The 23301-nt window shown below is 44.5% G+C and overlaps 1 protein-coding gene across 4 annotated transcripts in view; it reads left to right on the top strand.

The window, feature by feature from the left end:
* LPAR5 (lysophosphatidic acid receptor 5) overlaps positions 1–12244 on the top strand; it is a 22965-nt gene extending 10721 nt beyond the window's left edge. For all 4 annotated transcript variants that reach the window (XM_061626046.1, XM_061626213.1, XM_061626151.1 and 1 more), the window contains exon 2: positions 9836–12244. In XM_061626046.1, coding sequence (XP_061482030.1) covers positions 10094–11215 — 1122 coding nt within the window. In that variant the 5' untranslated portion in view covers positions 9836–10093 and the 3' untranslated portion in view covers positions 11216–12244. The remainder of the gene's footprint in view (positions 1–9835) is intronic.
* Positions 12245–23301: the final 11057 nt, after the last annotated feature.

Below are 23301 nucleotides of genomic sequence, written 5' to 3' on the forward strand. Positions count from 1 at the left end.
AGTAGCCATTGCCACCTTTGATAAGTCCCCAATTGAGTTGTTGTTGTTGTTGTGAGCAATTAATTACAGAGGTTTAATTGTTAAGTGTAAGCCAGACATCAGCTAATTTATTTTAGGGACAAAAACATAAAGGCTAAGAAGAACAGGAAGAGCAGCAAGCTCTTAAAACAGTCTGACCACTCTCTGCAAGCTTCACATGGACAGTTCATTTTCTGTAGGGAGGCCCAACAGACAGGAAGTTGCCCCTTAAAGATATAGCAACCGATTATACAGTAGAAATGTGCTAGAATTCTGCCCAAGTCAGAATTGGTACCAAACTTTCTGTTTATTCACTTATTTTCTGTTGTTGCAGATTGGATTTTTATGTTGCGATTTTCCGCAGCTATTTTTGAAAAAAAAATTTTGTAAAAAAAATCCACCTCTAAAATAATGATATTAAGGATATTAATTTTATCAATATTTCTTTTAATGTATTGATATTTCCTTTCAAACTATAAATGTTTCCTTTAGAACTATTGATAATAATATCAATATTTTTGGGGAGGAAAAGAACTGGTTTGTTAAAAGCAGCACCTAGCGGACAAAGAACGAACTCAAGTTGGTACAGGCCTGTTAGGTTGACGGAATGCTTTCAAACTGGCACTGGCCAATGGACCCCATCTTTATTACACAGAACTGTTGCATACCCCACAGTCATCAGCTAATATCAGCTACCAAGTTGCACAGCACAATCCTATACACGCCTACTCAGCGAAGTCACTTTCATAGAGTTGAATGTGGCATGCTCCCTGGTAAGCAGGCATAGGATTGTAGGCCTTCTACTCAAACTCCAAAGTACATTGAGATTCCTTCAGCCCTGTGGGAAGGGCAACGCTCAGACCTGGTGGTCAAATGCGGCCCTCCAGGTCTCTCTCTGTGGACCTCGGGACTCTTCCCAGTCCGTGCTCCCCATCCCCAGACTAGATGCTCAATAGCCCTGCGCTGCAACCTCCTTGAGTGCTTTTGCCTGGATGGAATGTGTCCTTGAACTATGATGGCAAGGCCTCTCTTTCTTGCCTGGAGAGATGTGGATATATGTAGAAACCTCCAAATATTATTGTAGAAAGGTAAGAGAGGCACCTGTTGCTCTACCCACTTTTGCCTCTGGTTCCAGCCACCATGGATGGTGGTTCCTGTGAGGAAACACTCCCCTGGGCTGAAAAAGGTTCCCCACCCCTAAGGTATTTTCGTCGCCAACAGGGGGATGGAAGCAATGCTTGAAGTTACATGTGAAGTGATTACACTGGTTAGATTTGAGGGACCTAAATCCATTCTTTAGTAGCATAATCCCAGAGACAATCACAAGGGAGATTTTCAGAATAACCCAATAAGAAGCAGTGTTGCTTACACAGCACAATCTAATCAGGTCTACTCAGAAGTAAATTGAAGTCAATGGGGCTTTCCTCAGGCAATTGAGGTTAGGATTGCAGCCTTATGATTAACAGAGAGTGATGCTTTGATACCAGCTACATATTACACGCTAATATGTGGGAAAGTATCCCAAATCCTTTTTTATAAAAGCAAAATCACTTTGGGAGGAGGGAATTCAGAGAGGAGAAGCAGGAAGGGAAACTTTAGTTCCCTCCTCCTGAAGCAGCTTCCTTTTTCTTTTTTAAAGGGTGTGTGTGAAGATTCGGCACATTGTTAAATGTGTTACAGCTTTAGCCACAGTGGCCCCCCACGCCCCTTCCCCAAATTCTGAGCTTCCATAGAAGAAAAAAGCAGGAGGGAAGGATCTTTAGTCCCATCAGTTTTAGAGCAAACAACCATGCATTTAGCAGTTCCTCCATAAAGCATGAGAGAGCCAGTGTGGCGTAGTGGTTAGAGTGTTGGACTACGACCTGGGAGACCAGGGTTCAAATCCACACACAGCCATGAAGCTCCCTGGGTGACCTTGGGCCAGCAGTCACTGCCTCTCAGCCTCAGAGGAAGGCAATGGTAAACCCCTTCTGAATACCGCTTACCATGAAAACCCTATTCATAAGGTTGCCATAAGTCGGGATCGACTTGAAGGCAGTCCATTTCCATTTTCCATAAGGCATAAACTGGCTCACACCTTCTATTGTTCTAGCAAATGAGTGCAAAGGCACCGGAACGATTGGCAAACACTGATCACTTCTAAAATGTGCTTCATTAATATTTAATAAAGTGAAATAACTTTAAGCAGATTGGGTTACTTGTATTTAGGTTCTGTATTGATTCATCTCCCCCCACCCTATGCCCTCTTTGTGCTCCTAAAATTTTTTGGCTACAGGCCTTCAGTGCATGTCTTTTAGTCCTTTACAGTGATTAGCAGTAGAGGAAACAGCACGGCTTCTGCTCCTTTAATAGTTATATGGAAGAGGGGATTTGAAACCTGTCCCATACCTTCCAGAATTTGATGCCACTATTGAAAGTACAGGAGCATCTGGCCACACTAGTGCAGTTGCATGAACGCACCTGCAGTGGTGACCACACCAGAGGCTTTATCTCAACAAGAGCCTTTTTTCAAGGATAGCAAAAATAAAGGATGCAAAGGCTTAATGTGCATTAGCCACAGAAAGTTGGCCCTAGAGTTGGCAACCCTATGCAGGCTTACTTGGGAATCAGCCTCTGCAGGGGTGAAGAGGAGCTAATTAAAATGGTCCTCCCCAGGAGGCTGAAGGATCCAAAAGGTTTCCTGATGGCTCTAGGCAATTTTCCTTTCACCTTGGTGGGCAATTCTGTGAAAGCCATGATAAACCTTTGGAATGGGGAAATGACTCAGGATCACAGTTTGTGTGCTCATGGACTTAGCCCTGAACCTGGATGCCCTGGTTTCAGCAATAGCCAGAAGCACTTGTGTACAGCTAAAGCTAGTGTGCCAACTGTGCCTTTTCTGGATCTGGTCATGACCATACATGTTTTAGTTACATCTAATCTGTACCTATTATGCACTCTGTGGGGCAGCCTTTGAAGAGTGTTTGGAAAGTTCAGCTGGTTCAGAATGCTGCAGGCTGTCAGGCCCCTTCCTGTCAGGATCCCACCTCAGGCGCCACCTGCTAGGATCCGGCCTGTGGTCAGCACCTTGTCACGGTCCCACCTCAGGGTCCTGCTCTCAAAACAGTTTTCTCATCGGCTCTAGCAAAGATCTCACAAGATCCCACTGCTAGGCAGCACCACCAGACACTCCCTGTAAACAATAATGGCTTGAGACTGTGCCCTAGTCTCCTCCTGGCTTATTGCTACTTTGTGTCTGGGTTTACTTACAGGCCTCAACCCCCCTGTATCTTTGTGTCTCTAAAAATTACAGCCCTGGGTTGCTCTGGATACCTGATGATGTTACACTGTCTCTTCAGCGCTGCCACCATTGATACTGTTTCCCAACCTTGGTATATGCCCTCCCACCCTTCTGGCCTGTGTAAACCCAGCCAAGGATCAGGCGTTAGGTAAACCAAGAAATATTTATTTCTATACACAGGGAATAACAAGATTACTTAAAGGTTTAGTCAACAAGGGTGTGGTTTCATAAGATGCATTACTCTTTATATTTCTTAGTCATTAATACCTGCTTCACTACCTGCCTAATCCAATCCACCCTCCAACCCTCAGAACCAACCCTCTCTCCACTGTCATCCTCTCATTTATACCTTCAGGCGCTCAAGCGCTCAGCCAATCATAATACAACACTCATCAACATTCCAGCCCATGTACTCCCCCCCTCTCACTCAGTTTACTTACCACATATACTCTAATAAACCTGCATTTACCATATTTACAGTATTATATATATGCAGGGACATCACACAGGCAGTCTATTGACTAGGGCTGGTTCATGAGTCCTTTGTTTCCCCTGTGTTACAACAGCATAATTAGCTACCAATCTAGGGACAATTCAATAAGGCTGGTTCTGACCTACAAAGCCCTAACCAGCTTGGGACCAGATTATCAGAAGGACTGCATTCTCCCATATAAACCTGCCTGGATTTTAAGGCCCTTTTGTCTGTCCAACATTCAGGGGTGTGGTTGTCCATCATCTTGGGGGGTCTTAGACCCCTTACTTTGAGCAGGGTCCCTATGTCTCCAATGTCCTATGAGCTAATCAGCATGAAAAGGGAGTGTGTTAGTCACAGAGGAGAACCTTCTAATATGCTTCCTTGTCCTTTCCTGCTGATTTAAGCCAATCACAGTGAAAGGAGGTGAGTGAGCCACTGAGAAGATTCTTCTCAGTAGCTAATACACTCCCTTTCAATGCTGATTGGCTCCTAGGGGCATCTGTTGTTGTGGGAGAAGGCATGCCTGGGAAAGACTGAGGAGTGAGGGGGCATGGCTGTGAGGGGGCATAGCATGACTGTCATGAGGAGTGGGGTGCCATGATATAAAAAGGCTAGGCGGCAGATCCTGGAAGGATACGGGTGGCAGGCCACGCCAATTCAGGGGAAGAAGGAATAGATGCGTTATACCCATCCCTTGTTCCGGGCCTGTCCACAACCAGAAGATAACTGGGGGATGCAGTACTCCATCCAACCTTCGACTGCTGTTATGTAACGCCAGGTCTGTGGTACAGAAGACATCTCTCATCCATGATATGATCCTGGATGAGAACGCAGACCTGGTGTGTATTACTCCCATACTTGAGGCCATGTGTCCAGCCGGTTTCCGATACGCGCAGCAGCTGAGGATTGGTAGGCGGGGAGGGGGTGTGTCAGTTATCTATCAGGAGTCTTTGATTTTCACCAGACCCCCCCTCCATGAGACCAAGTTTGTTGATTGCATGTACTGGAGGTTGGGCCCAAAGGGCAGTTTAGGGATCCTGCTTGTGTACTGCCCGCCCCGCTGCACAGCAGACTCCCTGACCGAGGTGCTCGAGGTAGTCTCGGCTGTACGGTTGCTCTTCCCCAACCTATTGGTTTTGGGGGACTTCAATGTGCATGCTGAGACCGCTCTCATGGGAGCCCCTCAGGATTTCATTGAAACCATGACTTCTTGGGAACTGCACCTTAGTAATACAGGACCCACCCATGTAGCCGGTCATGCTATTGACCTTGTGTTTGTCTCGGGAGGGGAAGGGAGTGCTCTGAAAATGGGGGCTGTTTCTTCTAACCCCGTGTCATGGTCAGATCACTATCTGGTGAATATAGACCTCTCAATGCCGCACACCCTCCGCAGGGGACAAGGACCCATTAGGATGGTCCGCCCCAGACGCCTGATGGAATCTAAGGGATTCCTGAATGCGCTGGGGGAATTGGAGCTGACTGAAGGACACCCGGTCGAAACCCTGGTGGCAGAGTGGAATAGAGAGATCACTAGGGCGGTAGACCGGGTGGCCCCAAAACGTCCTCTCCCCCTGAATAGAACTCAGACAGCACCCTGGTATACACCACGGTTGCGGGGTCTGAGACAGGAGGTGAGACGACTAGAGCGCCGGTGGTGGAAATCTTGCACTGAAGACGATCGGACACTGGTTAGAGCAGCAATAGCGGCCTACCAGGTGGCAACAAAGGCAGCAAAGAGGGAATTCTTTGCTGCCTCTATTGCGTCGGCAGAGTGCTGTCCTAGGAGGTTGTTCCAAGTGGTCCGAAGCCTGGTCGGTCCAGTTGCCCAGGAACCCATGGAGCACTCTAAAGCCTCCTGTGACATATTTGCTAAACACTTTGCCGATAAAATCGAGCGCCTGAAGAGCAAGATTCCATATGCCGTGGATACAGGAAGTGGGCCAGAGTCGGCCGGTAGCATTCCGGTCTGGTGGGATCGGTTTCAGCCTCTTCTTGCTGAGGAAGTGGACAAGGTGCTCTCTACTGTGAAGCCAACCACCTGTCTGCTTGATCTTTGCCCTTCGTGGCTCATTATGAGCTGCAAACAAAGACTGGGCGAAGGGATCAAGGCAGTGGTAAATGCATCCTTGGAAGAGGGTGCCATACCATTAGCCCTCAAGGAGGCAGTGATAAAGCCCATCTTAAAAAAGCCCTCCTTGGATCCCCAAGAGTTGAACAACTTCCGCCCAGTCTCTAATTTACCATTCTTGGACAAGGTGATAGAGCGAGTGGTGGCCAAACAGCTACAGACACACTTGGATGAAGCAGATTATTTAGATCCATTCCAATCGGGCTTCAGGACTGGACACGGAACTGAAACAGCCTTGGTTGCTCTGGTGGATGATATGAGGAGGGCGTTGGATAGGGGAGAATATACCTTCCTCGTCCTCCTGGATCTCTCAGCGGCTTTTGATACCGTTGACCACGGTATCTTGTTAAATCACCTAGAGGGATTGGGAATAGGGGGCACTGTTTTACGGTGGTTCCATTCCTATCTCTCGGGCAGGTACCAACGGGTGGCATTGGGGGATGAGGTTTCAGACCCTTGGCCTCTTAATTGTGGAGTACCACAGGGTTCTATCCTCTCCCCCATGCTATTTAACATCTGTGTGAAGCCGCTGGGAGCCATCATCAGGAGTTTTGGGCTGCAGTGTCACCAATATGCGGATGACACTCAGCTCTATCTCTCATTTAAGTCCTCATCAGAGTTGGCTATGCAGACTATGTCCAAGTGCCTGGAGTCCGTAAGTGGATGGATGGGTGAGAACAGGCTGAAGCTAAACCCCGACAAGACCGAGGTGTTGCTCGTGGGTGACAGGAGAAGGTTGGGAGACATCGACTTGGTGCTTAATGGGGTGAGATTACCTCTTAAGGACCAGGTCCGCAGCCTAGGGGTCATTCTTGACTCCCAGCTGTCCATGGAGGCTCAGGTTTCAGCGGTGAGCCGGGCAGCTTGGTATCAACTACACCTGATACAGAGGCTGCGGCCCTACCTTCCTTTGCATCTGCTCCCACGAGTGATACGTGCCCTGGTCTCCTCTCGCTTAGACTACTGCAATGCGCTCTACGTGGGGTTACCCTTGAAAACGGTCCGGAAATTGCAGCTGGTACAGAAAGCGGCGGCACGCTTGATTAAGCATAGCCGTCGCCGGGATCACATCACCCCAGTGTTAGTAGATCTGCACTGGTTACCAGTGGCTTACCGGGCCCAATTCAAGGTGTTGGTACTGACCTTTAAAACCCTATATGGTTTTGGCCCAGTTTATCTGAAGGACCGTCTCCAGTATCACCAATTAGGCCGCATCACAAGATCAGCCACACAGGACCTCCTCTCGGTCCCACCGGTCAAAACAGCTAGGCTGGTGCAGACCAGGGAGAGGGTATTCTCGGTTATGGCCCCCACCCTCTGGAATTCTCTCCCTTATGATCTTTGACATGCCTCCTCCCTGATGGGTTTTCGCCGAGCTCTTAAGACCTGGCTATTCAGGCAGGCCTATAGGAATTTTGGGGTAGCTTAGCTTGATGTATTACTTGATGTTGATGTTAGTTTTTAACTGATAATTGTGTTTTGGATTGTTATTGTATTTTATCTTGGTGCTGTAAGTCGCCTAGAGTGTCTGTTAATTCGGACAGATAGGCGACTAACAAATAAAATTTTATTATTATTATTGTTATTATGAAGGGATCTTGCACTTCTGGATTTGCCATTACACTGTTACCAACATTTGAGGCACATGTAGCAGAAACTCAAGAGACAGCCTTCTCTGTGGCTGCTCCCAAAGTCTGGAACTGCTTACCAAAGGAGCCCTTTCTAGCCCTGTTTCTGATGACCGTATGCCAGTAGGCAAAGACATTTTTAATGAGACTGGCCTTTGGGCCATAGGCTGACTTGTAAATATGCTGTAATTTGTTTTAAGTAGTTTGTTTTTAAAGCAATTAATTGTTGTTTTACTAGTCTTTAAAAAAATTTTTTTACTTGCTTTTATGGTATTTTACTATATATTATTGTGTTTATATTACTGCTGTTAGCTGCCTTGAGCACCATTTACTGGGAAGGCAGGATGCAAATAAAATACAGTAAATAATTTGGATTTCAGAAATCACATATTTAATTTAAGGTGAAGGTGCTACCTGTGGCTTTCCAGATGTTGTTGGACTATAACTTCCATCATCCCTGACCATTGGCTGTGCTGGCTGGGGCTGATGAGAGCTGGAGAACTACAGATTAGTAAACCCTGATATAAAGGGATGACTGGAGGTCAGTGGCAGAGCACATGTTTTGTATGTAAAAGGGCCAGGTTCAATCCCTAACATCTCTGGGTAGGGCGGAGAAGAACTTGTGTGTAAAACTCTGAGGAGGCACTAATACTCAGTGAGACACTTGCTCAGTGTTGAGCAAGATGGACCAATGTTCTGGCTCAGTATAATGCAGATTCCTGTGTTTCTAGTTTTGTTATATTTTTTAATTTTTGTGGCTAATGGAGATTTGTTTGAAAATATGCAGGCAGCTTTTTGGAAGGGCTCCAGCGTTAGAAAGTGTACCCTGTATGATTGTAACTTCCTCATCGCCTTGAGGCAGGGCCTGCCACATCAGCACTTGGTGATGATGAATAATAACAAGAAAAACAAAATCCAGTAGTTTAAAGTGTACAACCAAGTGTGTTAATGGAAAAGTTAACAAAACAGATTTGAGCTTTGGATGGAATGCAAAGAGAACATGATTTTATTGAAATATTGTGTTATTTTATGGGAATTAACTTATGGGAATTCTCAAAATATGCAACCTTCAGTGACTCATATGCAGCTGTGGAGATGAATCCTTAGTTGAAGCTCTGGTGTTCTGAGCCGGGTTTTTTCTGCTATTATTTCATGATATCCTGTCCAGAGAAGGTAGATATGTAATTAGTGGGGGGGTGGGTGGAGGGAAGGGGATTGGGGTTCTTCTCAGTTGAAATGTTTTGTAACTTACCTTTTTTTAAAAACAAAATGCAATATTTTTTAAAAAGTGCACAACCAAGCCTATCCCAGAAGACGAGAGATCACAAAACATAATAAGGCTCGGCATTAGGACTATTAGCCTCCAGACCAGAGAATATAAAAGCTCTTCTATAGAGAACTATTTTTGCCAGTTGCCTAAAGGGCCCCAAGGAATTGACTAGGACAGCCTCCCCAGGCTTCAATTTCCACAAGAAGTGTGCCACTTTCAAAAAAATTAGTTGTCTAGCATTTTAATGGTTTGCTCGCTGTTTCTTCTATTCCAACAAAAGATTAATTCAGACATTACACCCAGCCACAATTAAGGAATCTTAATTTAGTGTAATGCCCTCATAGTCAAACTTCTGACTAGGAGGCAAGGATCAGAAATCATAGTTTGACATGAAATGGCAAACCATGGTTTGTGCATGTGATGTCTGTGCATGCTGACTTGATGTCTAAACTGAGCCAAAATTTATGAAAAAAATCAAAGTAATTAATTATCTGACAGTTTAACCCCACCCAAAGACTAAGATTATATGTATTTTTTTTCTGTGATGGCAACACCCTATCTTTCCAAACCTGGAGAGGCAAAAAAAGGAGCCCTCCCCGAGTTTCAAAATACATTTTTACCTGCACTTTACCTGCAAAATACATTTTTACCTGCTGGAAAAAACCCAGTTCTTATATGGTTTGGAACAGAAAAAATGTGAGGTAGGGAGAGGGTTAAGTACCTCCTTCTCCTCTGCTCAAGCCCATCCCCTCTCATAACTGTTGGGGGGGCACTGGTATCATATGTAATGTGTAGTTAGCTCCTAAATTAGTAGAGAAAAGCAGAGAAGAAAATCTGGAGACCCCCTTGTGTTTTTCTGAATATTTTAATAGCAACATCCTATGCCTTCATTAACGTCTGTTCTCCTGCTTGTTGCTTTTTCCTTTCTCCCTCCACACATGTTTTTTCGCCACTGCCCATCCCTAAGATTTAATTTCTGGTTTTTCTTTGTATGAGTTTGCTACAATTAGAAATTATCTTTCTAATTTTCCTCCAGGCTCATCATTCTGTGCAATCAAGAATGGGTCTGACATTCTCATCTCTGATGGTTTCTGAGGTCTGGAGGCTCAAGTAGAAATGCTGGGATGACAACCATCTAGCAGCAACTGAATTAAGAAGTACAGCAATGAGCACCGTCTTGAGTATTATGCAGTTAGTCTGGCACCCTTTCCTTTGAGGGAGATCCTCTCTAGTTTTCTTTGTTACTCCAAATATCCGTTACGGCAGGACTGAAGCCCTCAGATGATTCACAGGCATGTCAGCTACCAATGGTACACTGGAGTTTTGCAAGGATCACAGTGCCAGTCACCAAATACACTTGATTGGCTACAGCCTGATCTTCACAGCAGGTTTGCTACTCAATGTTGCGGCCCTTTGGATCTTCTTGTACTACCTAAGAATCAAGTCAGTGGTAAGCATCTACATGTTGAACTTGGCTGTGAGTGACCTTCTTTTCACAATATCTTTGCCCTTCCGTATTTACTATTATACCATGGGGGAGTGGCCCTTTGGAACCCTCCTTTGCCAAGTCTCTGGTTCTGTCTTCCAAATAAATATGTATGGTAGCTGCCTCTTCCTAATGTGTATCAACTTGGACCGCTTTGTTGCTATTGTCTACCCTCTACGCTGGCGCCACCTTAGGCGCCCCACAGTGGCTCGACTGCTCTGCCTTGTGGTCTGGGTGCTTATCCTGATGGGCTCTGTTCCAGTGGCTGGTGTCCACAAAACAACTTCTTGTAACAAATCCAATGAGACAGTCACTCTGTGTTTTGAAAGCTTCAGTGACGGCCTGTGGCAGAAAGGGCTCTTCCCCTTGGTCATCCTAGCAGAGATTCTTGGCTTTCTCCTGCCTCTGACCTCTGTGACATACTGCTCAGTCCGAATTTTTCAGAAACTGTGCCAGGCTGGTGGGATGCAGAGCGTACGCCAGCAGAAGACAATTCGCATGCTTGTGGTCAACCTGGTCATCTATATTATCTGCTTTGTACCCTACAATATCATTCTTGCAGCCTATGGGATGATAAAGGCCCATGTGATCCAGACTGAACCACCAATGCGGGATTCAGTGCGCCAGGCCCTTGTTGTCACTGTGCTGTTGGCCAGTATGAACTGCACACTGGACCCCCTAATCTATTACTTCAACACAGAGGGCTTCCGAAATACTTTAAAGAAACTTAGAAAGGGGCAACCTTGGGACTCTGAAATGGGAACTCTTCAGAAGCGGATAACAGAAGGGAAGTCTTACCAGGCAGCACGTGCCAAGTCCGGAGGAGTCAAACAATTCCAGGTTCAGAACTTGATCCTCCCCTACGAGGGCTTGCCATTTGCTCCCCCTAAGATATATTTGAACAGCCCCATTGAAGACTCTGAAATATAACAATGGATGGGGTTGCAAAAAAATATTTTGTTAGGGATTTCTGGATGGCAAACTGAGTGAGAAAAGTGATGAAAAGGAGCAAAGTCTCTTAGAACAAAGGAAAGTGAGGTATTTAAAGGCAGTTTCAGATACTTTAAGACATTTTTTGTTCCTTCTTGGGAATATGTTTACATGATAACTGTAATGTGTTTCTACATTGTCCTCATCCAAGTGGCAGCCTGCACACACATACACCCTTTTAATTTGGATTTTTCACATCTACAGATAATGTAGTATGGGGGAGGGGAAATCCAATATAAAATTGCATGTTACCTAGCTGTGGATGTACTGAAGCACATTGTGTCAGCAGGTTTTTTTTAAAGTGTCTGGTGACATTTTGCTGGGGGTGCCATCTATCACCACACCATTTTCATTGGTGAGGTGCTTCTCAGTGGGCTTCTGGTGGGGCCGGGAGCAACCCATACTTTTTTCCTCACTGTTTTATGAAAGTCCGGTATATTAGAAACCATGTATCTACAATTTTTTTAAAAAAAATTGGCCGCACACACAGGTAAAGAAATACCTGTGTACATGCTCACCATGAACCATAGGTTTCTAGAACTCAGGGAGGGTGGGAAAGTACTAATTGAAGGGTGGGCACAACAACACACAGTCCATATATATATTCCATCAAGCACCTCTCACTAGTGCAGACCAGAAACATTGATGTTAGGGTTTAATGGAAAGTGCTCATGGAAAAATCAGATCTGTGTGACCCACATGCGCTTTAACACCCTGGGGTGTACACAGCCTAAGATTGGCTGTGGACTTTTAAAGGTACTGCTGTTGAAATTCAAAGTTCTCACTGCTGAGATATACTGCTTATCCTTAAAACTGTTATGCAGAAAACTTGCTAGCTGCTACAGTCAGTTGGCTGCTCCTGTTAGTCACAGCCAAATCTCTGGTTTTCTTCTATATTGTCATGGTTCTCTGTTTTTTATGTCCAACCAGATATATAAATAAATAACCAACGAACCATCTGCACAAGAACTATTTAGCCTATGAATGTGCTTTCATGTGATAGGGTGCTACTGGCACAGGGCAAATGAAAAGCAGCAGTGGTGCTACTAAATGCTTGAATTACAGGAGGACAGAGCAGGCATGGCCCCCTTACTTTTTATGAGCCCCCTTAGTACTGTTTTTGAAGGTTAAGGTGGCAGGATTTGGATGACATTAGGGAAAGTCAGGGGGTGGTACTTGGGGATTTCATTAAAAATTCTCACCTTTAGCTTTAATCTTGCAGTGTTGAGAGCTGTGTCACTCCACCTCATGCACCTGCTACCGTTACTGAACAATCTGGCTTTTTAACTGAGAAACTTGAACACCTGCTGAAATACCCCACAATTAAAATTTGCATAATTTAACATAATTTTAATCATTGTCAATAAATGATCCTTGATTTCTATTTTGACAACTGTCCAAGTTGACCCAACTTACTTATAGAACTGTATGACATGACAAGTCCTGACTCTCACAGACAGAAACTTCCGTAATCTCTGAAGCTCTGAAAACTGAGATTCATGAGCTCCTGCGTCACATATTACATTACTTATGCAAATAGTCAGCTTCCAGGAGTAGGACAAAATGTTTGAAGTTACACAGCTGGATTGACCTTCACATCTGGCATATGAGACAAATACAATTGAAACTATTGTTTGAAATGGCCTTAAGTATGATTTACTTATTCTGAATATGCAATACTGTAGTGGAAAAGATCTAAAATGTAAATTAATTGGCTCTAATTAGAACACAGGGATACAAACATTATACACAGATGCCTCGCTGCTTAGTAAGAAGTACTGACTCGGAAAACGGATTCGCAAAGCTGTGGATTTGAAACCCACAGGCTGTACATCCCAGATTATTCTTGAAGGACCTCCATAAACTTCTGTGTCTTTCCAGTCATTGTGAAAATGATGCCTGATGTTCTGCCACTTTACCTCATTGTGGTGGTGATGGTGGTGGTGGTGATGATCATTCCTTTGGCTTATTTTCATTTAGAAGATCAGGAGTTCTAAGGGGTTAAGCCAAAGAAGAAAAAGGAGGAGGTCTGAACTGGGGTTTGAAATTAGACCAAATGGGGTCTTTCAGGTATTGCAAATGGGCTTTTGCCAACAGGTTTTTTAAATGTATTGGTGGAAAGAATAATTCTGGAGGAAATAGGAGGGACATAATGAAGACTGGTACGTTGATGCCAATGACATCATGTGAACACTGTGAAAAATGTGGTTACATTTGGTGTACTAATCCCACAATAAACACCCTTCTGGAAGAATCCCAAGAGGTGGCACTATGTAGGTGTTCCAAGAAGTCATTCAAGAGAGCAAGATACCTTTGGATGCACAGATAAGCATTTTTCATTTTAAAATAAAATGTTCATAACAATACACAACAAGCAATACAATTAGATACAGATTTGTGTTATTCTGAATGTCACTTTCACATTCTGCATATTTGGTAGAAATTGTCCTTCCAGAGGTCACCATGCATAGTTGGTAGTTTCTTTGCCCAGATTGTTGATTTATATAAGTTGTGAAGCAGTTCCACTGTTCCACAAAGTCATCTATTGTAACTACTTTGTTAGCTTCTCTGCTACTGCTATAGTCCAGACATATTTGCACCAGATCTCCAAAGAGATTTCTTCTTCAGTTTTCCAACATTTTGCTATAACTTGCTTCTCTGCTACCACACACACAAAAAGATAATTTATTTACCCCAAAATTTCCTTAGATATGGATAATAAGGCTTGTCTGGTGTCCTACTAAAGTGATTGTCCAAATATTTTACCACATTGTGCAAATATTTTCAACCAGAAGGCATATTCTTTCTCACATTTCCATCACATGCAGAATAACACCCCATCTGCGAAATGTTCTCACATTGTTTGGTAGATATGGCTTAATGTAAAAGGTGTCAAATGCAGCTAAGCCTTTCTAAGGTAGCTTCCTGATGATCTGTTTATTGAACATTAATCCTGATTTGTTTTCACAAAGTTTGTGGAGAGCTTAGACAAGGTCACCTATTTACTTAGCATTCATCCTGATTTGTGTGCAGAGAGGTTATACAATGTTGCATCAAGCAAGAGCAATCCTACACTTTCCAGTGCATTTTCCTGTTGCTTTCATTATTGCAAAAGTCCGGGGCGGGGGGGGGCAGGGAAGCGGGTTTGTTGTGCAATAACTCCAAATCAAATTTAACTGAACAATCTGAATTTGCTGGCATGCAGTTGAATTCCACTTGAAGTCCTCCAAGTGATTACGATAAAATGGATAATGTTGTAGTCCCCATAGCCTACTCTGTGTGGTCCCAAAGGATTATCTAATCATGAAACCTTGTTTTCCCATCCAATTTCCTCATGAACGTAACATAAGAAGAGCCTGATGGATCAGGCCAATGACCCATCCAGCATCCTGTTCTCACAGTGGCCAACCAGTTGCCTATGGGAAGCTCACAAGCAGGACCTGAGTACATAAGAACAATCCCCTCCTGAGGTTTCCAGCAACTGGTAGATGGCTTTGCCTGTCCCTGATGCTGCCACCATTGATGGAGAATTTTCTCCTTTGGGATCTTTGACTGGGGGTCCTTGAAGAAATTTGAAGACACAGTCTTGAAGCAAAAAGGTAGGCCTTTATTCTTTACAAGCATATGCAGGGTCAGCCTCCAAGAGACATCCAGGAGGGACTGCCATGAGACACTGTGTGCAGACTCTTTTATACCGTACTAAATATGCATCCTTACACCAATCATAAAAGTTCCTTCTCACATAACACAACAGTTCCTCCTCTCTGCAATCTTTCCAAACCAATCAGAAAGCATTAGGTAATTCTACTTCTTATTCCAATATTCTGTCTGTCTTATTAATATCACCATTGTTCTGCTGTCCCTCAAGACTAATGCTCTTTCAGGCCAGTTGAAACCAGTTACTACCATATATTACATTCTACTATTGTGAATGCATGCATACCTGGTACTTCCATTGCTCTATTGTTTCTGATCGATCAGGCTGACCCAGGTACACCTGCTTGGGTTCGCCTCAACTTAGTGTGGCTGAAATTTCATGAGCACCACAGTTTTAATAGTTATAGGGGTTCTTATTTCTTATATTTTCTTAGAAATCCCATTCCTAACTGTAAAAGTACATAGCTATGGAGGAAGGGTTATGATTAAGGTGCTGTACTATGCCCAGAAACCATACATTTAAGACAAGGCACTGGGTAATCCTGAACCAGGCACTGTCTCTCAGCCTCAGAGGAATGGAAAAGGCAAACCACTTCAAAATACCTTTTTACCATGAATACCCACTTACAAAGTTGTATTCTATTTATCAAAAGTGAAACAGAACACACTGAGTTACTTTAACATTCAGTATTAAAGCTCAAAGTTTCATGTAATTCCTGCTCTGCTAAGGTTATAAACTTTCTCCAGTAGTCAGGGCTATTGCTCTACAGAATACTAAAACAAGAATATAATTGCCAACTATGTTTTTCTTTAACAATGTAATATATCAATCATAGGTTATATGCTAATTGCTCTTAAACAATACACTCATTAATTATTGTCTGTCATGCACAGGCCTATTCCTAAAATGAGCAGGAGTTCACTGTGAGGTGATTTCGACCACTGCCTGTTTTCCAGGCCTTTCCTCACAGACCTGAATTTAAATGCTAAGATTTTAGGGTAACCTAGGCCTGTGAGTCTTCTTTTCTTAGTTCCTTGTGATTTTAAAATATATATATCTTCTAATATCTATGTTTATATGTGTGGATGTATAAAAATTCTCCATTATCATCACTTACCCCTTACCAAACAATTCCAGAAGAGAGAAAGGGAGTCAATTAGGAAGGAATGATCATCTGTATCAAAGGCAGCAGAAAGGTCCACGAGAATGAGGTATTAGTAAAGGCCATAGAGGGAGATCATCTGTTCATCATTCATGAGGACAGTTTCAGCAGAGTGCAGGGAGCAAAAACCAGTTTGGAGGAAGTCAAAAGTACAGTTACAGGAGAGAGAGCTGAGACAGTGGGAATAAGCAGCACAACCCAGGAGTTGGTAGATAAAGGGGAGAAAGGAAATTGGACAGTAGTTGGAGAGGGAGAATGAGTCAATGGAATTTTTTTTCATATGTATGATGTGCACCCGTACTTTTTTCAATATCAACAATTAGGAAACATAGCTAATTGCCTGATTATAAAAAAGTACCATCCAAAATAAATCAAAATTTGAAGTATTCATGACTACATCTCAGGTACCTAATCTTGTCAGCAGTTTCTACCATATTTTGATGAATGTTGATCCATCTAGTATAAGTATGAAGGAAATTTTTTATAAACTGCTTTTCTATGGGTGCTCAACCCCTTTTAAGGTTAAACCGTACTTATAATGACTCTAAGAAACATTGCTGGAGATGTAATGTTCATAATACTGGTATAAACCACATATTTTGGTCTTGTTAAAAAAAACTTTTTGGGCAATGGTAATACATGAAATATAGGAAATGACAGGATATATGTTGCCTATGAACCCCTTGGTTGTCTTATTTGTTTATGTTTATGATTTGGTTTATCTAGAAGACAGAGAGTTCATTTATTAACAAGTTCTCAGATGGTAATAAGCTGCAACTGGAAAAATCCAAACCCTCCCACATTAGAGAGGTTGGCTTATGAAAACAGAGGAAGATGGTGCAGGTGGTCAAACTGACAAAAATTGATCAGGTCACGTGAAGGAAGACAGCATAATCAACATATTGAGAAGTGGAGTGTATTAGCTGCTGTTGTAACCATTGGTTGGTTGGTTTGTTTGTTTGTTTTGGTTAAAAGATGAGGTGCCAGTACTCATGCCGTGAGTTCCAGCACAATATGGTTACCACGGGCTACCACGGGCAGCAAAAAAAGAGGTGTCAATAGTCCATACCAATGGGTTCCATCATTTACAAAGTACAGGATGTAACAAAGTTCAAGAAAACATTGATCTGTACTTTCTCTTATAGAGTTTAGGTGAAACTCTAAGCAATAACTGAAAAGTATCATGTTTTCTTTTGTTTGTTACATGAATTGTATAATTGTTGTACTGTTATAACATTTAAGTGAATATTTACGCTGCGTACTATATAATGTATTTTGTGGGAATTTTCTAATAAAATACATTAAAAAAGGAAGCAGTAGCATAGGAAGGACTCAGAGGAGAGAGGGAGGGTGTTAATGTGAAGGAGAGGATGGAGAATGACAGGGAGAAATGACAAACAGAAGTTAGGAAGGGAGGGACAAGATCAAGGGGAGGGGGGATGTGGAGGAGTCAGATGAGGATAGGGTAGCATCATCCAACCTGCATGAATTCCAGTATGATTCAAGCACAAATAGGGCCTTTCTCTTTCAAAATTTGTTTAAAAGATGGCAGCATGGTCAGACACCGACAAGACTACATCTGCATTTTTTGGGCATATATATTAAGGTGCCTGAGCCTTTGTGAAGAGCATGAGTGGTCAGAAGCACAAAGTTCTGTTACTGAGGTTTCAGGCTGTCTACAAGGTCATCTGTCCAGGACGTTGTCAGGATGCAGGATTGGGGCCCTGGCCCTTCAGAGGATGAGGAGGGGGAGGAGGTCATTTTCCCAGGGTTGTGTGAAGAAGAACCAGAGGAGGGGGGAGAGCCAGAGAAGTTAGAATTGCCCAGCAGTAAAGACCTTGAAACTTTAGAAGACCCAGACTCTCCCAGGAACTTCCCACGCTCACCCCCCTTCCCAGATCAGAGCAGTTAGAAACAGAAGGAGGGGGAATTCAACTCCCTCCTCAGCCAGAGAAAAGCCCGCCTGATGGGTCTGGCATCCACCCCCCTCTCTCCCCAATACCAGAGGCAGAATTCTCCTCAGAAGAGGAGGGGACAGCACTTCCCCCTTCACTGCGCACCTGGAGAAAACAAAAAAGAGCAAGGGGGAGAGAGAGGAGGGGTGTAGAAGAGAGCACCTTGAGGCGGAGTGAGAGAATTTGCGCCAGAAAGCCCCCTTTATAAGAGTCAGGGGGAATGGGGATTCCTTGTTCTGTCAACTCTCTTGCATGTCGCTGGACATGTGTTATTGTGTTGCTTCATGAGAAGACGTAGTCTCTGTTTGGATATTACTTTAATAAAGACTGAATTGCTTTCACCAACTGGTCTGGTTCCTGAGTCCAGTCCTGGACACGACAGATTGACAGAACCACCTACTTCACCCTCAACGCTCCCACCGCTTGAACGTGACAAGATGGAGAAGGGAGCAGGGGGAACAAATCCCACTTCTGAGATGGAGGAAGTGAGACGACTGAGGACTAATGTGGCGGATCTACAGGCAGACGTTCAAACCTTGTTAGCGGCGGTCAGGACATTGAAGACTGACAATCAGACCTTGAAAACCATGATAGACCAGATGCGAGCAGCCCCTCCAGCCGCTGTGGTGAAGATTCCTATAGGATTACTACCAAAATATGCGGGACAGAGTGAGCAGCTCTCTACCTTCATGGCTGAATGTGAATTGTATTTGGACATACAATACAGTCTTTTGGAAGGAGAAGCTGCCAAATGGGTAACTCCATACCTGGTTAGAAAGGATGGCCTTCTGGGAAGATATAGAGAATTTATGCGAGCCATGACTGAGATGTTCCAGGACCCTCAAAGGGCTGAGACTGTGGCTAGGCAGTTGGGCGCCTTGAAGCAAGGGAAAGGAACCGTGTCGGAGTACACGAACGCCTTTAAAATCCTGTCCCAGGAAACTGGTTATAATGATGCAGCCTTTATGTTTATGTACAGGAGTGGACTGAGTTCTGAAATCTTGGATGACTTGGCTAGAACTACCCCACCCCCAAATAATCTGCCTGGACTGATTAGGCTGTGCCTGCAGATCGATCACCGATTGGAGGGAAGGCGCCTAGAAAAGAAACAGGAGACCCAGAGATACTCAGTTTCAGTATCTCGCAGCAAGACCCCTTCAACCCCAGGAACGTCAGGCAACGCGACCGAGGGGTGGGGTGGGGGGCCAGGCTGAAGCTGTCAGAAGAAGAAAAGGAGAGACGATGTCGAGAACGCCTCTGCTTTCACTGTTCAAAGCCGGGCCACGTGGCTAGGGATTGCGGGCTGAAAGGGGGAAAAACAGAGCCGGCAGGAAACTAAAGAACCCAGTCCACGTACAGGCCGGTGGACTGGGGGCCGCGTTGCACAAAGGGCCTCCGGTGGCAAAACCTCCTTCAAAAGGAGTCTTGGTGCTGCCTATTCGGATTACAACTCCCAAAGGAGTAATGTTTAACTCCACAGCGCTAATTGACAGTGGAGCAACCACAAATTTTATTGATGCAGAGCTAGCCAAGCATTACGGAATTTTCCAATGGAAATTGGACACCCCCTTGTCGGTGGAGACCATAGATGGGAGACCCTTGAAATCAGGAGGGGTAACGCGAGCCACGGAGGAATTGAAACTACAAATCCCGGGGCACGAAGAGTTCATTTCGCTGTATGTGTCAGACCTCTCGAATTTTGATGTGATCCTGGGAATGCCCTGGTTAGTCAAGCATGACCCAAAGATAGCATGGAAGGACGCGGTGGTGTGGTTCACTTCTCAGTACTGCCATGAAAACTGTCATCCAGAAGGAACCACAAACGTGCTGGCAGGGGCAGTGCAAGAAGCCAAGCAAGTGACCCTTCCCTCGAAGTATGTGAAATTTAAAGATGTGTTTGATGAAAAAGAGGCAGAGATCTTGCCCCCCACCGCCCTTATGACTGTTCAATTGATTTAGTGCCGGGAGCGAGCATTCCATCGGGGAGAATTTACTCTCTCACAGAGAAAGAGAGAGAGGCACAGGGAGTTTTTGGAGAAAAACCTGAAGCGAGGATTTATACGTCCCTCGCAGTCCCCCGCTGGAGCGCCCCTGTTGTTCGTGAAGAAGAAAGGAGGTGAGCTCAGACCCTGTAATGACTACCGTGCCTTAAATCAAATCACTATTCCTAACAGCTATCCGTTGCCCCTGATTTCGGAGTTGTTAGACCGACTGCGCTCTGCAAAAATCTTCACGAAACTGGACTTAAGAGGAGCATACAATGATCCTAATGAAGGAGGGCGATGAATGGAAGACAGGATTTCTGACGGCCTATGGTCAATTTGAATATTTGGTAATGCCATTTCGGCTTTGTGGAAGTCCTGGAGTGTTTCAAAAGTTCATGAACGAAGTGTTTAGAGACCTCCTGGATAAGTATGTAATTTGTTATTTAGATGATATTCTGGTGTTTTCGAAGAATCAAGAAGATCATGATCAGCATGTGAAAACTGTGTTGGGAAGACTGAGAGAGAACCATTTGTATGCGAAGTTAGAGAAATGTGGGTTTGACCTATCGTCTTTGGACTTTCTTGGATATCGAATCTCAGCAGGAGGAGTGGAAATGGACCCAGAAAAAGTGAGTTGTATATTGGATTGGGGGCAACCGGCCACTAAAAAGGATGTACAACATTTTTTGGGATTTGCCAACTACTACAGAAAGTTCATTCCAGGCTTTTATTATTTATTTATTTATTAAATTTATATACCGCCCGACTAGCAATAGCTCTCTGGGCGGTGAACATAAAATAGCATAAAAATACAATGAATAACAAAATAATACTAAAATACAATCATCAATCCAATACAATAAACATTTTAAAAAGTAAATCAGTGTAACTTAAAATGCTTCATAGAATAGGAAGGTTTTGACCTGGCGCCGGAAGGAGAGCAAAGTCAGCGCCAGGCGTACTTCCTCGGGGAGACTGTTCCATAGTTCGGGGGCCACCACTGAGAAGGCCCTAGATCTTGTCATCACCCTCCGGGCCTCCCTGTGAGTTGGAACCCGGAGGAGGGCTTTCGTAGCAGAACGTAGTGCACGGGCCGGTTCATATCGGAAGAGGCGTTCTGCAAGGTATCGTGGTCCCGCACCGTATAAGGCTTTATAGGTTAATACCAACACTTAAGGGGAAAAAGAAAATTTCAATGGACAGAGGACGCTGCAAGCACCTTCGAAGAGCTGAAGGGAAAGTTTTCCTCTGAGCCTATTTTGCGTTTTGCCGACCCTACCCGTCCTTTCGTCGTGGAAGCGGATGCTTCGGATTTTGCCATCGGGGGGGTTCTCTTACAGCTGAATGAGAAAGGAACGGAGCTACACCCCTGCGCGTATTTTTCCAGAAAACTAAAAGATGCTGAAAGGAATTACACAGTGTGGGAGAAGGAGTTGCTAGCCATCAAGGATTCTTTTGAGAATTGGAGACAGTATCTGGAGGGAGCTCAGCATCAGATAGAAGTGCGTTCAGACCACAAGAACCTGGAGAGTTTACAGACAGCCCGAAAGTTGAACCAGAGACAGATACGCTGGTCGCAGTTCTTTGCCAGGTTTAACTTCAAGATTACTTACCATGCCCATGCCAAAAAACAGAGAGCAGATGCTCTATCCAGGCAACCGCAATACAAAGGAGGTGAAACTGACAACCAACCCCAGTACGTTGCCCCGCCAGAGAAGCTGATGTTGGGATCATGTCAGCCTTCTTGGGAAGAAGAGCTCAGAAAGACCCAAGAGGAGGATCCATGCATGCAACAGTATATTCAGGAGATGGGACAGAATCAGGATCCAGAAGTAAACTTCCACTGGAGAGATGGACTGTTGTGGTTTAAAGCCGCCAGATATGTGCCAAAGGGGGACCTAAGACTCAGAATCTTGCGTCAATGTCATGACTCTGTCACAGCTGGGCACTTTGGCATCTTTAAGACCATTCAAAATGTAGCCAAGGACTTTTGGTGGCCCCAAATGCGTAGAGATATTGAGAATTATGTAAAATCCTGTTCTGTCTGTATGTGGACGAAGACAGACACGGGAAGACCCCCCGAACTGTTGGAGCCTCTCCCTATTCCGAACGAACCCTGGAAGGACCTTTCCATGGATTTTATAACTGATTTACCGAAGTCACAAGGAATGACGGCCATATTGGTCGTCATGGACTCCCTTACAAAGATGGCACATTTCCTCCCTTGCCCAGGGGCCTTAGAGGCTAGAGAGACAGCCAAGCTGTTCATAAAGGAAATCTACCGGTTGCATGGCTTGCCCAATAGCTTAGTCTCGGATCAGGGAACTCAATTCACAGCTAAGTTTTGGAGGGCAGTTTGGAGACAGTTGCAGACAGAGTTAAAACTTTCTTTGGCTCATCACCCCCAGACGGACGGGCAGACGGAGAGACTGAACGCTGTTTTAGAGAGGTATTTACGCTGTTATGTGTCCTATCAACAGACTGACTGGGTTTCCTATTTACATTTTGCAGAGTTTGCCTATAATAACTCCTTGCATACCAGCACTGGGCAAACACCCTTCTTTGCTAACTATGGCTTCCATCCCAAAGCATTCCCCAGCAGTACAGAGAGCGTGCTGGTGCCTGCAGCAGGAGAATTTCTGCAGGCCGTGCAGCAGGTACTTAAACAACAATTAAATGATGCCAAAATTGAGTATAAACGAATTGCTGATCAGCATCAAAGAGAGGGGGCCCCCCTTCAACCAGGAGACCAGGTATGGTTGTCTACTCGCTTCCTTCAGATGCTGGGCAAGTGTAGGAAGCTGCAGGATAGGAGAGTGGGGCCCTTTGAAATAGAGGCACAAATTAATCCTGTGGCTTATAGACTGAAGTTGCCAGCTACTTTCAAAATACATCCTGTGTTCCATCGCTCCTTGTTAACGAAAGCAGCCCCTCCCAGCGATTTACGACCAGTGGAGCCTCCGGGGACACCCATTCTAGTGGATGGACAACCAGAATTCGAAGTGGAACAGATTCTTGACTCCAGAAGGGGGCATAATCAACTACAATACTTAATTCACTGGAACGGGTATGGGCCAGCTGACAGATCATGGGAAAATGAGAGAGATGTGCATGCCCCAGATTTAGTGAAAGAATTCCATCAACGGTGTCCCCATCGCCCTACACCGACCAGTGGGGGGGGCACAGCATGAGAGAGGGGATGGTGTCAGGATGCAGGATTGGGGCCCTGGCCCTTCAGAGGATGAGGAGTTCATTTTCCCAGGGTT

Source organism: Rhineura floridana, chromosome 1 (genome assembly GCF_030035675.1).
Source record: "Rhineura floridana isolate rRhiFlo1 chromosome 1, rRhiFlo1.hap2, whole genome shotgun sequence".
Classification (NCBI taxonomy): domain Eukaryota; kingdom Metazoa; phylum Chordata; class Lepidosauria; order Squamata; family Rhineuridae; genus Rhineura; species Rhineura floridana.